At 39.7% G+C, this 13,616-nt stretch overlaps 2 protein-coding genes across 7 annotated transcripts in view; one reads left to right on the top strand and one right to left on the bottom strand.

The window, feature by feature from the left end:
* The window catches only part of LOC137621621 (centromere protein L-like), a 117,547-nt gene extending 105,051 nt beyond the window's left edge, over nucleotides 1-12,496 (top strand). For all 3 annotated transcript variants that reach the window (XM_068352069.1, XM_068352067.1, XM_068352068.1), the window contains exons 9-11: nucleotides 7,790-7,949; nucleotides 8,499-8,594; nucleotides 9,281-12,496. In XM_068352069.1, coding sequence (XP_068208170.1) covers nucleotides 7,790-7,949; nucleotides 8,499-8,594; nucleotides 9,281-9,334 — 310 coding nt within the window. In that variant the 3' untranslated portion in view covers nucleotides 9,335-12,496. The remainder of the gene's footprint in view (nucleotides 1-7,789; nucleotides 7,950-8,498; nucleotides 8,595-9,280) is intronic.
* The window catches only part of LOC137621620 (zinc finger CCCH-type with G patch domain-containing protein-like), a 67,958-nt gene continuing 66,114 nt past the window's right edge, over nucleotides 11,773-13,616 (bottom strand). For all 4 annotated transcript variants that reach the window (XM_068352066.1, XM_068352063.1, XM_068352064.1 and 1 more), the window contains one exon: nucleotides 11,773-13,592. In XM_068352066.1, coding sequence (XP_068208167.1) covers nucleotides 13,273-13,592 — 320 coding nt within the window. In that variant the 3' untranslated portion in view covers nucleotides 11,773-13,272. The remainder of the gene's footprint in view (nucleotides 13,593-13,616) is intronic.

Consider the following 13,616-nt stretch of genomic DNA (forward strand, 5'->3'; position numbering starts at 1 on the left):
CTGTACCAGACCTATTTTTGGTGAAGTACATTGATTTGGGGATTTGGCAATCGTGTTTGTGTTTATTCTGCTATTATTGATTTGTTTAATATGAGTGAGAAACTTCATTTTCGTGTGTGTGTAAATGAGGAATGCAAGGTGAGGTTACAGAAAGTTTCGGTAGACCTTCACATGGTTTGTTTGGATTGCAGGGGTTTTGATTGTGCACTTGATAAAAGGTGCAAGGAATGTGAGATTTTGAGTGAGAAAGATTGGTTAGCTATGAAGCGCTATGTGCCCAAGTTAGAGCTAGATAAAGTAAGAAGGGCTTCGAGATCTAAATCTAAATCTGCTAGTGAGCGTAGTTTAGATATTTCCATTGAACCTTTAATTAATTCCTCTTTGGAAGTTGAACCTTCCCCTGAGGTAGTAACTCCTGCCCCTTCTACAGGATCGGTATCTGCAGATGACCCTCGGTACGCCAGGATGGCGGCTGAGTTGAAGGCTATTAAAGATCAACTTTCAGCCTTAAAAGGTAAGAGTGAGAGTGAGATAAGTGCTTGTGAAAGTGCAGTGGAGGTGGCGACTGATCGAACCTGTCATTACCCTAGGTCTAGACCTCTACCAAGCTCCCAGGACCAAGGGAGAAGGTACGTCGACAACCGGAAGGGAGTGAGAGGTACGTATCCTCGGTCAGCCGTCGCTTCAGACAGTCCTGTTGCATTTTCCCAGGCTGCTCTTGACCGCCACGGAAAAGGCGTGTCGGATGAGATGGTGTCTTCCCCGAACCCCTCTCCCAGATGCAAATGGCAGTATGAGGCTTCGAGACCGACTAAGAGGAGGTGGAACCGAACTGAACAGACTCGTTCTCACTCTCCCGGCTCAAGTAGCCCCGAACCTTGTCCTTCGGAGGATGACTTGGACACCGTTCCAGTGAAAAGGCCAAAGCCGAGAGACGAAAGTCAAGAAAGATCGGCGAAAGATCCTTCTCCTTCTACCAGCGCTACTCGACAGCCATCGCCTTCGAGACCACAGGATCCAGCAGCAGTCGCTAAGTCGTTTATGACTGTTATGCAAGAGCAGCTGTTTTCTTTGGTTCAAGCTTTTAGCCGCCCTTCCTCCCAGTCGGACAGACGTCAGGACGACTCTTTACCGGTCAAAAAATCGGCCTCTAAGAGGGAACGGAGTTCCTCTCCCAGGGAACCTTGGCGCGATTCATCAAATGCGCGGTACCGCGCTTCTTCCTCATCGACTTGCCTCCAGGACTCTGGCGATACTCGACATCAGGACGATTCCGTCTCTCGCTCGCGGCGCCAGGACGATTCCGTCTTTCGCTCTCGGCTTCTCCAGGACGATTCCGCTGCTTGTCGCCAGGACGATTGCAGCTCTCGGCGCAAGGACGCTTCCTACTCTCGGCGCCAGGACGCACCCGCTTACCGCCTCAAGGACTCTTCTAGCGCTCGGCGCCAGGACGATGCCAGCACACAGCGCCAGGACGCACACGGTTCTCGGTGTCAGGATGCTTGCAGCCCTCTCCTACAGGATGCAACCTACGATTTGCCTCTTTCGGATTCAGAAGGGAAGCTGTAGTAGAGGTGGGACAAGATCTTGAGGATGTCTCAGAGGATGAATACAAGCCTGCGGACGCGACTGGAGATTATAAGGTTCTCTCTCGCTCCCTCCTTGAGCTGTATGGGGAGGAGTTTCAACCTTCTGCCCCTCGTTCTCCTCAATCATAGTTTAGCATGAAGAAGGCCAGAAAACAGTCGGCCTTCATCAAAATGAAGCTCTCTATCTCTGCTTGGAAGGCTCTCGCTAAAGTTGACGAATGGATGAAGGAGCGTAGACAAGCGGTTAAGACCACCTTCTCTTTTCCACCAGCTCGACTTGCTTCAAAGCCGGGCATGTGGTACGAGACTGGAGAACCTCTGGGTCTGGGAGTTCCTGCCTCCTCCCAGGGTGACTTCTCTGGTATTGTGGACTTTGCTAGAAGGCATGCCCTTAACTCGCGAAAGTTATGTGGTCAATGTCTGAGCTTGATCACCTCGTCAAGGGGATTTTCCGAGCTTTTGAAGTTTTTAGTTTTTTGGACTGGTCTCTAGGTACTCTGGCCAGGAAAACAGAAAAAATGGAGGGAACAGAAGACCTTACTAGTATCATGTCATGCATGGACAAAGCTCTTAGGAATGGGTCTAATGAGTTGGCTTCCCTTTTTTCGGCAGGAGTTTTGAAGAAGAGGGCCGTGTTATGTTCTTTTGCTTCTAGATCAGTGACTGTTGCGCAGAAGTCTGAGCTCCTTTACGCCCCCCTTTCAGAACATCTCTTTCCTGAGTCCCATGTCAGGGATATTACCCTTTCGTTTGCGCAAAAGGCCACTCAAGACCTCCTATTGCGCTCTGCTAGAAAACCTTTGCCAGTCATTCCTTCATCTCAAGAGAGAGGAGAGGAAATTCCAACAGCCCTTTCGAGGTAGAGCTCCTTTGAGATCAGGCTTCAGAGGAAGAAGGCAGGAGACGGGCGGAAGGACGAATAGAGGTTCGTTTAGATCCCGCTCCAAGAAATGAAGTGCAAGTCCTCCAGACAACGATAGGAGCAAGACTGTCACTTTTTTGGCAGGCTTGGAAGAAAAGAGGGGCGGATGCCTGGTCCCTCTCGGTCATCAAGGAGGGATACAAGATCCCCCTTTTGAAGAAGCCTCCGCTTTCAAATACTCCTCTAGCCTTAGTGGCTCAGTACTCGGATGCAGTGAAACAAAGGGCCCTTATGGATCTGGTCGACCAGATGCTGGAGAAGGGAGCGATAGAACCAGTTCTGGAACTATCCTCCCCAGGTTTCTACAATCGCCTGTTTCTAGTACCCAAGAACTCGGGTGGATGGAGACCCGTTCTGGATGTCAGCTCTCTGAACGTCTTCGTGGAAAAGACAAAATTTACCATGGAGACGACTCAGTCAGTGCTGGCAGCAGTACGTCCAGGGAACTGGATGGTGTCTCTGGTTTTACAGAACGCTTATTTTCACGTCCCCATCCATCCGACTTCAAGGAAATACCTGAGATTCATGATCCAGGGCAAGTGCTTCCAGTTCAAGGCACTTTGTTTCGGTCTCAGCACTGCTCCTCAAGTCTTTACTAGAGTAATGGCGAACGTGGCAGGGTGGCTTCATTAGGAGGGGATAAGAGTATCCTTTTATCTGGACGACTGGTTGATACGATCGCGGTCAAAAGAAAAATGTCTGGAGGACCTACAAAAGACTTTCATGATGGCTCAAAAACTGGGTCTCATCATCAACAGGGAGAAATCTCAGACCGAGCCGAGTCAGACTATTCATTATTTGGGGATGGTTCTGAACTCGGTTCATTTTCGGGCTTCTCCCTCCCAAGAGAGGCAGACCAGGTGCCTCGAGAAGGTTCGAGGATTCTTGAAGAGACAGAAGTGCTCAGCGAGGGAGTGGATGAGTTTGCTGGGAACCCTTTCCTCGCTCAAACAGTTTGTCTCTTTGGGAAGACTGCACCTCAGACCTCTTCAACACTTCCTATCAAAGGTGTGGAACAGGAAGATTCAGGAAGACTCCTTTTCCTTCCTCATTCCAGCAGAAGTCAAGGATCATCTGATTTGGTGACTGGATCCAGCATTGTTAGGAGAAGGAATCTCCCTGTACAGGAAGAACCCAGACCTAGTGTCTTTCTCAGATGCGTCGAAGTCAGGATGGGGAGCAACACTAGGAAGCAAGGAGGTCTCAGGCTCTTGGGAAAAGAATCAGACTGGATGGCACATCAACAGGAAAGAGTTGATGCCATTCTGTTAGGACTAAAGGCCTTCAAAGACTCAGTGTCAGGAAGGATAGTGGAGGTCAACTCGGACAACACCACGGCTCTAGCTTACATCAGGAAGCAAGTGGGAACTCACTCTCTGTCTCTGTTCAAAACAGCAAGGGAGCTCCTTCTATGGTCAAAGGAAAACAAGATAGAACGGTTAACAAGATTTGTACAGGGACAGAGGAATGTGTGAGCAGACATGCTCAGCAGGAAAGGGCAAGTTCTTCCCACAGAATGGACCCTCAACCAACAGGTCTATCAGAATCTGTGGAAGTTATGGGGGGAGACCTTCAATAGACCTCTTCGCCTCCAACCAAAACAAGAGGATCCCCAACTACTGCTCCCTAGTCCCGGACGAGGAGGCAATAGCAGTAGACGCCTTTTTGATGGATTGGACAGGGATGGACGCATATGCGTTCCCCCCCCCGTTCAAGATGATCAATCTGGTGGTCAGGAAATTTGCTCTCCTCGAATCAGGACGAATGATCCTAGTAGCTCCATTCAGGCCAACAAGAGAATGGTTCACGGAAGTGGTGGACATGTTGGTGGACTTTCCAAGAAGCCTTCCTAAAAGTCCAAAGCTTCTCAAACAGCCCCACTTCGAGAGGTATCATCAAAACCCCCTCGCTCTAAAACTGACTGCCTTCAGACTATCGAGAAACTTGTCAGAGCGAGAGGTTTTTCTGCACAAGCTGCAAGAGCTATCGCCAGAGCGAGGAGGGTCTCTTCACAAAGGGTCTACCAATTTAAGTGGGAAACCTTTAGAGCTTGGTGTAGGCGGCACAAAGTTTCCTCAACCACTACCTCTGTGAGCCAAATAGCGTATTTTTTGTTATCCCTCAGACAGGATTCTAAACTGGCTGTATCCATGATTAAAGGGTATAGGAGAATGCTCTCAGCTGTCTGTAGGCACAGAGGCTTAGATTTGTCTCAGAATAAAGACTTGCAAGACCTCGTGAAGTCTTTTGAGACAACTAAGCAGGCTCAGTTAAGGCCCCCAGCTTGGAATCTGGATGTGGTTCTGAAGTTCCTATGCACCAAGAAGTTCGAACCCATCTCACAAGCTTCTCTTAGAGATGCTACGAAGAAAACCCTCTTCCTGATGGCTCTGGCCACAGCTAAAAGGATCAGCGAGGTTCATGCTATTGAGAAACAAGTGGGCTTCAATCAGAATGGAGCGGTATGTGCTTTGAGGATTGACTTCCTCACCAAGAACGAGAATCCATCAAAACCCTGGCCGAGGACTTTTGAGGTCCATAACCTCACTAATCTAGTGGGTCAAGAGCAGGAGAGGCTCCTCTGTCCAGTTAGAGCCCTTAGAGCTTATTTATCTCACACTAAGAATGTTAGAGGCACATCTAATTCCTTATGGTGCTCAGTGAAAGATCCGCAAAAGCCCCTTTCAAAGAATGCATTGTCATTCTTCCTGAGGGAGACTATAAGAGAAGCTCACCTCTTGTGTGAGGAGGAGCACTTCGGCCTTTTGAAAGTAAGGGCTTACATAGTGAGAGCTATTGCTACTTCGCTGGCATATCGTAAGAATATGTCAGTTAGGCAGATTATGGATGCAACGTTCTGGAGAAGCAACTCTGTGTTCGCCTCTCATTACCTCAGAGAGGTAAGAGTAGATTATGAAAGGTGTTACACCTTGGGCCCATACGTAGCTACAGCTTCTGTATTAGGCAAAGGAGTTACTACCTCCCCTCAACCTTAGCTTTTGTATACCTGTGTTTGGGTCGGTGTTTTTATGGTTGTCTGAGGATTTTGACTTGTGGTACAGTACCCTCAGTCTAGCTAGATAGTTTATATCTATTCTGCAAGGTTAGGTGGTTAGTTTTAGTAAGATTTCGGTTTAAAAAAAAAAAGGGGGGGCAAAGGTAGTTCTGAAGTCTAGTCAAGTTGTTGGTCTCACCCCGTTTGACAGACTCGATTGAGTTTTCAGCATAACAGGTCCACTCTTGGCTGACACTCCTAAGGGAAAGCTACTCAAGAGGCAGGAACCTTTGAAGTCAGCTACCTTAGCAGGTAAGGAATCAAGGTGTTTTTCTCCTACAACTTTTTGTTGTTTTCCCAACGATGTTTACTGTCTGTCACCCTCCTCCAAATGTGTGAATCAGCTATATATATATACAGCCTCGGCGGACTCAGTGTTCGCTAACCTAACCTTGCTGAAAGAAAAACACAAAATATTACAAAAAAAATATAAAGACCTTCATTTACCTTAAACTAATACTTTGTTGAACCTCCTTTGGCTTTGATGACGGCTTTTAGGCGATGTGGAATAGATAGGGCAAGGTTCTTCAGTAATTGGGGGTCCAAATTGTCCCAAATATCCAGAATTGCAGTTTCCAGCTTAGGTATAGATGATACGTCACGGGAACGTAACTGGGATTTCATAATCCCCCACAAGTTCTCTATAGGGTTAAGGTCTGGGGAATTGCCTGGCCAGTCTTTGAAGTAATTAATACCACAAAAATCAAAATAATCTTTGATTAATTTTGCAGTATGAGCAGGTGCACCATCCTGCTGAAAAAAATCACTGTTTGTTTTATCTAAACACTCTTCTAAATGGTCCACAAGAAGTTCAAAATACGTGTCCTTATTCACATTCTGGTTCTTGGGCAATATTATGAGTTTCCCAGTGCCATAATAAGAAAAACAACCCCAAACCATTAAGTATTGTGGGTGCTTGACGGTGTGTTGCACGAACTTTGGGTCGTATGGATTGCTACCAGGCCTCCTCTTAACCTTCCCCCACCTGTTGCAAGTTACCGAAAATGTTGCCTCATCAGTCCATAACACTCGTTTCCATCTATCCTCATTCCATTCAACTTGTCTCTTACAAAAAGCAAGCCTATTTGCTATATGTTTCTTAGAGAGAAGAGGACAGCGTCTTGCGGTACGTTCACGAAACCCAAGAGTTGAACTCACGCACGTACGAATTGTTCGTTCACTAACGTTAGACAATACTTTATTTTCTTGTTTCAAGATTCTTGCTGTGATCGTAGGATTCCTATCTACTTCTCTCTTTGTAATTCTTTCAGTTGCACTATTTATTTTCCGAGGACGATGTCCACGAGGTGCGTGGGTGGGAATGTCCTTTGAGCCGCCATCTTTGAACCTCTTTATCCAGACTTGAACGGTTCGCACATTTACGCCAACAACATTAGCAATATCTTTAGTAGCGGTTCCTACCTTATGTAAGGCTATTATCTGGGCTATCTTCTCTTTTGGTAATAGCTTATTATTGCCCATTTCACACTAAAAGACACGATAATGGTCAAAATCCCGGAGCAATTTTCAGCACAACCGCACAAGGTAACTTCTGTAAAAGCACTGAATAGCCACGTGGGACGAAGAGAGATGTTGTTTACAGCTCTCGCCGAGTCGGGGGAGAGTTGCCAGATGTCGCCACGTGCGACTAGAAAATTTTCCACAGATTACCAGGCTTCCAGAGGGTGGTTTGAATATACGGAAAGTTCTCTGTTCGGCGAACAGTGAGTCCGCCGAGGCTGTATAACTGCCAGGTAAGTTCTATTCATAAAAATGGAGTTTTTATGATAAAACAGTTTTGTGAATACTTACCTGGCAGTTATATATATATTTTAAGGCCCACCCACCTCCCCTTGGGAGACTGGTCGCGCAAAGATGATCTGAGGAACAGAAAACGGGAATGATTCCAAGTACCACCCTGTAAGGGTTGTTAACCACCTAACCGCACAACCACCACACGGCGGTTGCCGCGATTTTTTAAAAATTCTGCCGCACGTCAGAGATTAAGATATATATATATATATATATATATATATATATATATATATATATATATATATATATATATATATATATATATATATATATATATATACTGCCAGGTAAGTATTCACAAAACTTTGTTTTATCATAAAAACTCCATTTTTTAAATTTTTAATTTTGTTGTTTTGTTTATTCATATTCAAACTTGTTGATATTAATAAAATCATGGTGAAATTCCAGTATTGTGGACAGCAGTTCTAACCAAATGAAAGAGGAAGAAGTTTGTGAGTATGCCTCCACAATGGATTCCTTAGCTGAAAAAGTGACTATGATACCCAGGTACCTTCTTCAGTTATATCGACTCCAAACACCTTGCATAAGTGTGTGCGCCGACGGAAGGGTATGTTGGTTCTTCAAGTTCAATTTATTTCATTTAATCTAGTTATTGAACTATTTGGCATATTGTTATTATTATTATTATTATTATTTTTATTATTACTACTAGCTAAGCTACAACCCTAGTTGGAAAAGCAAGATGCTATAAGCCCAAGGGCTCCAGCAGGGAAAATAGCCCAGTGAGGAAAGGAAACAAAGAAAAGATAAAATATTTTAAGAACAGAAACTATACCAAAATAAATATTTCCTGTATAAACTATAAAAACTTTAACAAAACAAGAGGAAGAGAAATAAGATAGAATAGAGTGCCTGAGTGTACCCTCAAGCAAGAGAACTGTAACAAAAGAGCTTTGTTACCTGATTGTAGAAGTATTCGTACTGTGGCATTTCAAATATTTTCATGATGCCAGAGAACTTCAAATCAATCAATCAATCAATCAAATATTTTCTATCATGAAGTTTTGTTTCCTTTGAATTTACCTATTATATTAGAAGTGATTTTAGAAAATTGGTTTGGTCCTCAAATATATTTTAATATAATTTTTCTCTTAAGGTACGAGTCCCCTGCCGTAAGAGTATTAGAATCATTGTGAATCACCTCACTGACATATTTCTTCAAATTTTAATTACTAATGAAAGTACAAAAGAGGTAAGTGGCATTGATTGTTCTTTAGTGTAGATGAGGTCACAGCAGGAGCAAATAATTACTTTTCTTAATTATTTCATACAATTGTGATATATTGCATAGTTGTTTTCTTTGTATATTAAACTAAAAAACATTTAGAAATACGAATTGCAAGCTAGAAAAATTTTTTGAATAGTCATTCATTATATTTGTTGTTTTGCATTTATGATTTACCTTTAAGTTTACTGTAACTGTATTTCCTTGTTAGTATACAAAATGATTGCTTTGCCTTTAGTTGTTCTTATGCGAATACACTTATTTGAGTTGCCTCTGCAATCATTTTATCACGATCAATTTGAAGAAATATCGTAGATCTGGCAACATTGTATGGTTGCATCATGTTCCCCCACACTCGATGCGTCGAAGCTAGCAGCTTTGTTATCGCTTGTTCTCACTTCGCTCTTGGTCGTTGAGACGTCCAGATGTGAGGTTAAGACTAGCCAGCCATCACCGTATTCATATATCACGTATGAAATATGATATAGTTCTTTGATTCTTTTAAGTAGTTATGTGAGGTAAGAAAGAACACTAAGAGTTTTTTACCCCAAATTTAGATTTATTAATTGCATGTGAGAATCCACAAAGAATAGGATTAAAGTACACAATGCAAATATGTTGTAGCTGTAACAGAACGAGTATGTCTTTTTCAGATGACATCTGATATGAACGGACATCTTACTGCATCAATGAATGACACCTATTGAAATCTGACAGGATAGTTCTTATGTCTAAGAGGAAATAATTTATTTCTAACCTTCTGCTTTGTACATACTCAACTGTTTTGATGTTAAAATTCCCTTGATTAAACTTATATATTTGCCTGTTTTGGAAATGGTGAATGGATGCTACATAATTTTGATTTTAGCCAAGAAATTTATTGTTTGAAATACACGGAATTTTGTTCATTACTTTATTAACAGCATTTAAGTGTAGACATTTTAAACTTTTATTTTTTTTATATTTCATTTCACTCAGGATAAAAATATACTTATTTTGTTGGATTTTTAATGACTGTAATTATTACAGATCATAGTTATTTTTTCCTTGTGTATTTAAAACGTATTTTATGCCATCCATTTCCAAGTGAGATCTGTCGGTGCCGATGTGAAAATCGTTGCTGCTGCCTTTTTAGAATCTTTTTAATTCATCTGCCTCAAAGGTGTGATATATGTATCAGCTTCCAGCCATGTGTAACATTTTATTAAAAGAGAAGCAAATAACTTTAGTAATTGATTGTGCTGTTAATCCCTGTTTAAATGTACCTGAATTGGCCTGTTCTGTTTTTATTCGGATAACGGAAAAGATTTAACAAATGGTGCAATTTGTTTTATCTTTCATGCTATCTTTTCCAGAAATATGGTTATTTATCTGAAAAAGAAGTGTAATCTTGGTTTTTCATGAAATATTTTTATGGCTTCATATTTTATAGGTATTAACTAGATTTTCTATTTTATTTTGTGAAAGTATTCTTCTTCAATGTATTTTTCTAATATCAAGCATTCTCTTTGTATATGTTACTTATTAACTTTTCTAAGTGTTACGGATTTGACGTGTTTTAATAATGCTGATTCTGGAAGATTTACGAAATATATTTTCAGTATTCCTGTCAAATCTAAGAGTACTGTTGTCTTTCCCTGGTGTACTTGAGTTTAAGTGTTGTAAATATAACTCTGGGGGAGAATAAACTGTTTACATTCACAATTCCCACAATAGCTGTTCACCTTGTTATACTATACTAAGCTTTCAGGTAAAATTACTCTAAGAAAATTTAAATTATTAGTGGTATGCTTTATCCAATGAAAATTGTTTTAAGTTTTGAATGGTTAGTTTTTTATTTGCAATTCTGTGAATCATAGTTAATTAGGCGATTTATTTTTTTCTGAAATAGTTTTACTTTTCGGTTTGTTCATGTGATTTCAGAATATGATTAGAGTAAATTAATTTCCTGCATTTCAAAGGGGCGTTATCAGGGAGCTATAGCCGAATAAGAATCACCGTGTACCATTATATATCCCCCTCTAGAATCTATAAATATAGATATAACATTTCCTTCAGTAATACAACTCCAGCATATGTAAATTACACACACCCTACCCATAAATTATACGCTGCCCGTTTACATTATGCGACTCTAAGGTTCACATTAGGCTCTATATAAACATGTTCAGGAAAATCATAGAAAGGTAATTTAGCTAAAGCAGCTACATATGCATCATGATTGAGTATTGTATTCAAGCAGCTCCATGCAAGGGCTAGGAGTCTGGGGGTTAATTTTGCAATCAAAATGAAAATAAAAAACAGGTCTGTGAAATGTTTTAATAACAATTTATATACAGGCATCCAAATTAATTCTGTGCTTCTGGAGTGTTGGCTTAATAGTTGTTTATAAGGGATAGTTTAACCAGATTTTTACAAAGCTGGAGATCTTAATTTTAGTTACAGTTATAATACTCATGTACTGAGGGCTTGGAAATTATTCCTTGCTAAACCAACCACTGCATTTGCTTACCAGATCTCCAGATTTTGGAGCTACATTTTGGTATGGTGGGTTTACATAAAAGACTTTCTTGCTACGGTTTTGTCAATAAAGCAGTGATACATACAGGGATCTTCAGTGGAACCAACAATTGTATTTTTGTAACCCTACTATGAATAACTTGTGGATGTGAACTAACCCTATCACTAAACTAAAGAAGGTTAAAATATTTGCACTAATATTGTGAAAGATATTAAAACCTACTTTTATTAAGCTTTCACTTCCAGTCAATGGTTTAGGTTTTAACTGAGGACAAACATGGAGATCCTAGAATATACATTAAAAGAAAAAATCCTATAGAAATCACGAACATTCTGTTATACATTACTCTTATATCTTTACTTTGATGTTATGTTCCATCATCTCAATAGGTGAATTATGTTAGAATTTCATTGAAGATTGAAGACAAGGTCCTTTCCAAAGAATGTTTTTTTGAAATTTAGTGCTTAATTCAACATGTTAATAAGACTGGCTTCAGCTCAGAGTAGGCAACTATATGCAATCATACTCATGTCAAGAAGTTTGTTGGTTGAAATGCTTGTGACAACCCTTAAACCCCTGTAAATTTTACATCATTGCTAGTACAAGTGTTATTTATTTTTCACCTTTTTCTTGTCTTTGATAATAAATTTATAAATTTTAATTGTAAAGATGAAAAAATACCCAAATTAACATGTTTTTTTCCAATTTGTAACAAACGGCCAATGTTTAAAATGTCTTAACATGAGTTATGACCGTACAGAACTTGATACGAAAAGGTACAGTAGGTAGGTGACACTTCCCCCATTGGATTTTTTTAAGCAGTCATATTTTTCATCTTGTCCCTTTGATCACATTTCTGATTTTATGGTCTTTCTCTCACTGCTTAGTGCCTTCATTAGGGCTGTTTTTTTGTTTTTCAATTACACCAGCTGTGTGAATGTCATTACCTAAATTTAAAAAAAAATCAACCTCACTTGTATCAGTATTTTACTGCAGAATCATCACATATCTGTGTCATTTGAGCATTGGTATACATGGTATCACTAACAATCAAATATGAGTGTTACGTGCCATACTCGGTTATTTCTTTGAGTAGTGTCAAGTCATGTCTAATACATCGAACAATTTTTTCGGTAAAATCTGAACAATTAATTTGTAATTTTTGAAAAGAAAAAAAATATAATTATTATGTTGTGAATGTCCTGGACAGCATAGACAATTTTGCTTGGATTAACACCAATTACTGCAACAAACAACGATTGGATTAATTTTATTCGGATTTTCTCGTGTTATTTTCTACAGTATATTAAATATATGGTTATAAATTATTCAGGGCCAAAAGACCATTGACTTGAAGGTTATGACCAAATATACATTGTCTGTTGGTTCTATGATTATTATTATTATTATTAGTAATGAATATGATAATACTTTTAATCATAAAATCAATATAAATGGCTGATTACAGTTTAGTTTCTTATTCCTGTTACTTGCTTTTTCTTCAACGCCCTTATTAATTTTAATGGGGACCATTATATTTTAGCGATACTGCACTCAAGTAATCCCCACTTTTTCCTTGTGGCTAATGCATGTATAAAATATTGTAGAAACCATTCTTTATGAGTGTAACCTGTAGCAATCAATATATGTCATGTTACTGATTATCTGGCTATAAGTACCGTGTGTATCAAGCCCTGCCGAGAGTCAGCCAAATTTTTATTATGTCCTTGTCTGACAATATTACACATGTTAAATTTTTATTTCATGAGGAACTTTTACAAAGTAAATGGTACATCAAAGAAGATGGTGTGTTGGTTATTCACAGACCATGTGAAAAATTAATATTCATACTGAGATGTTGAAAAGATAAACAAATGGTAACTCTTCAAAAAGGAAATGTGTAAAGGTAAGGTAACTGGTAGGTGTTGAAAAGTCTCTCCTATATGTACAAATAAAAATCATTTTTTTATTATGAACTATAGTATGCTAAATAAGCTATGGTTTGTATTATATAAGAAATATTTATAAAATACGTTTTATCAGGAAATTTGCTATAATATTTGAGACATTAACTTTTTAGAATAACTTGAAGTTTTACAATAAGCATTATACAGTATATAATTTTCAAAAAACACAATATTTCCTTTTATCCTTTCTACCTCTTTGCTCTCCTTGCACTTTTCTTTCAGCTTCCTGCATTTTGTGGAGGTCTATCTTTTTACCTTGGAGCTTAGTCTCAATAGTCTTCAGAGCTATAGTATTTCCAGTATGTCGATCCCTTGATTCTTCAATTTTATTGATTTCTTTCTGTAACAGCTTAATGTTTTCACCAAGTTGAAAATTCTTTTTATTCAAGTCTTTGGTTGTATCTTTCTGCAAAACGGATTTGCTCACGTTCACAACGGGTCTTGCACTGAACTCGTCGTCACTATCATCTTCACTACCTGTAGGTGAAAAAAAAAAAAATG

This window comes from Palaemon carinicauda, chromosome 28, assembly GCF_036898095.1.
Source record: "Palaemon carinicauda isolate YSFRI2023 chromosome 28, ASM3689809v2, whole genome shotgun sequence".
NCBI lineage: Eukaryota > Metazoa > Arthropoda > Malacostraca > Decapoda > Palaemonidae > Palaemon > Palaemon carinicauda.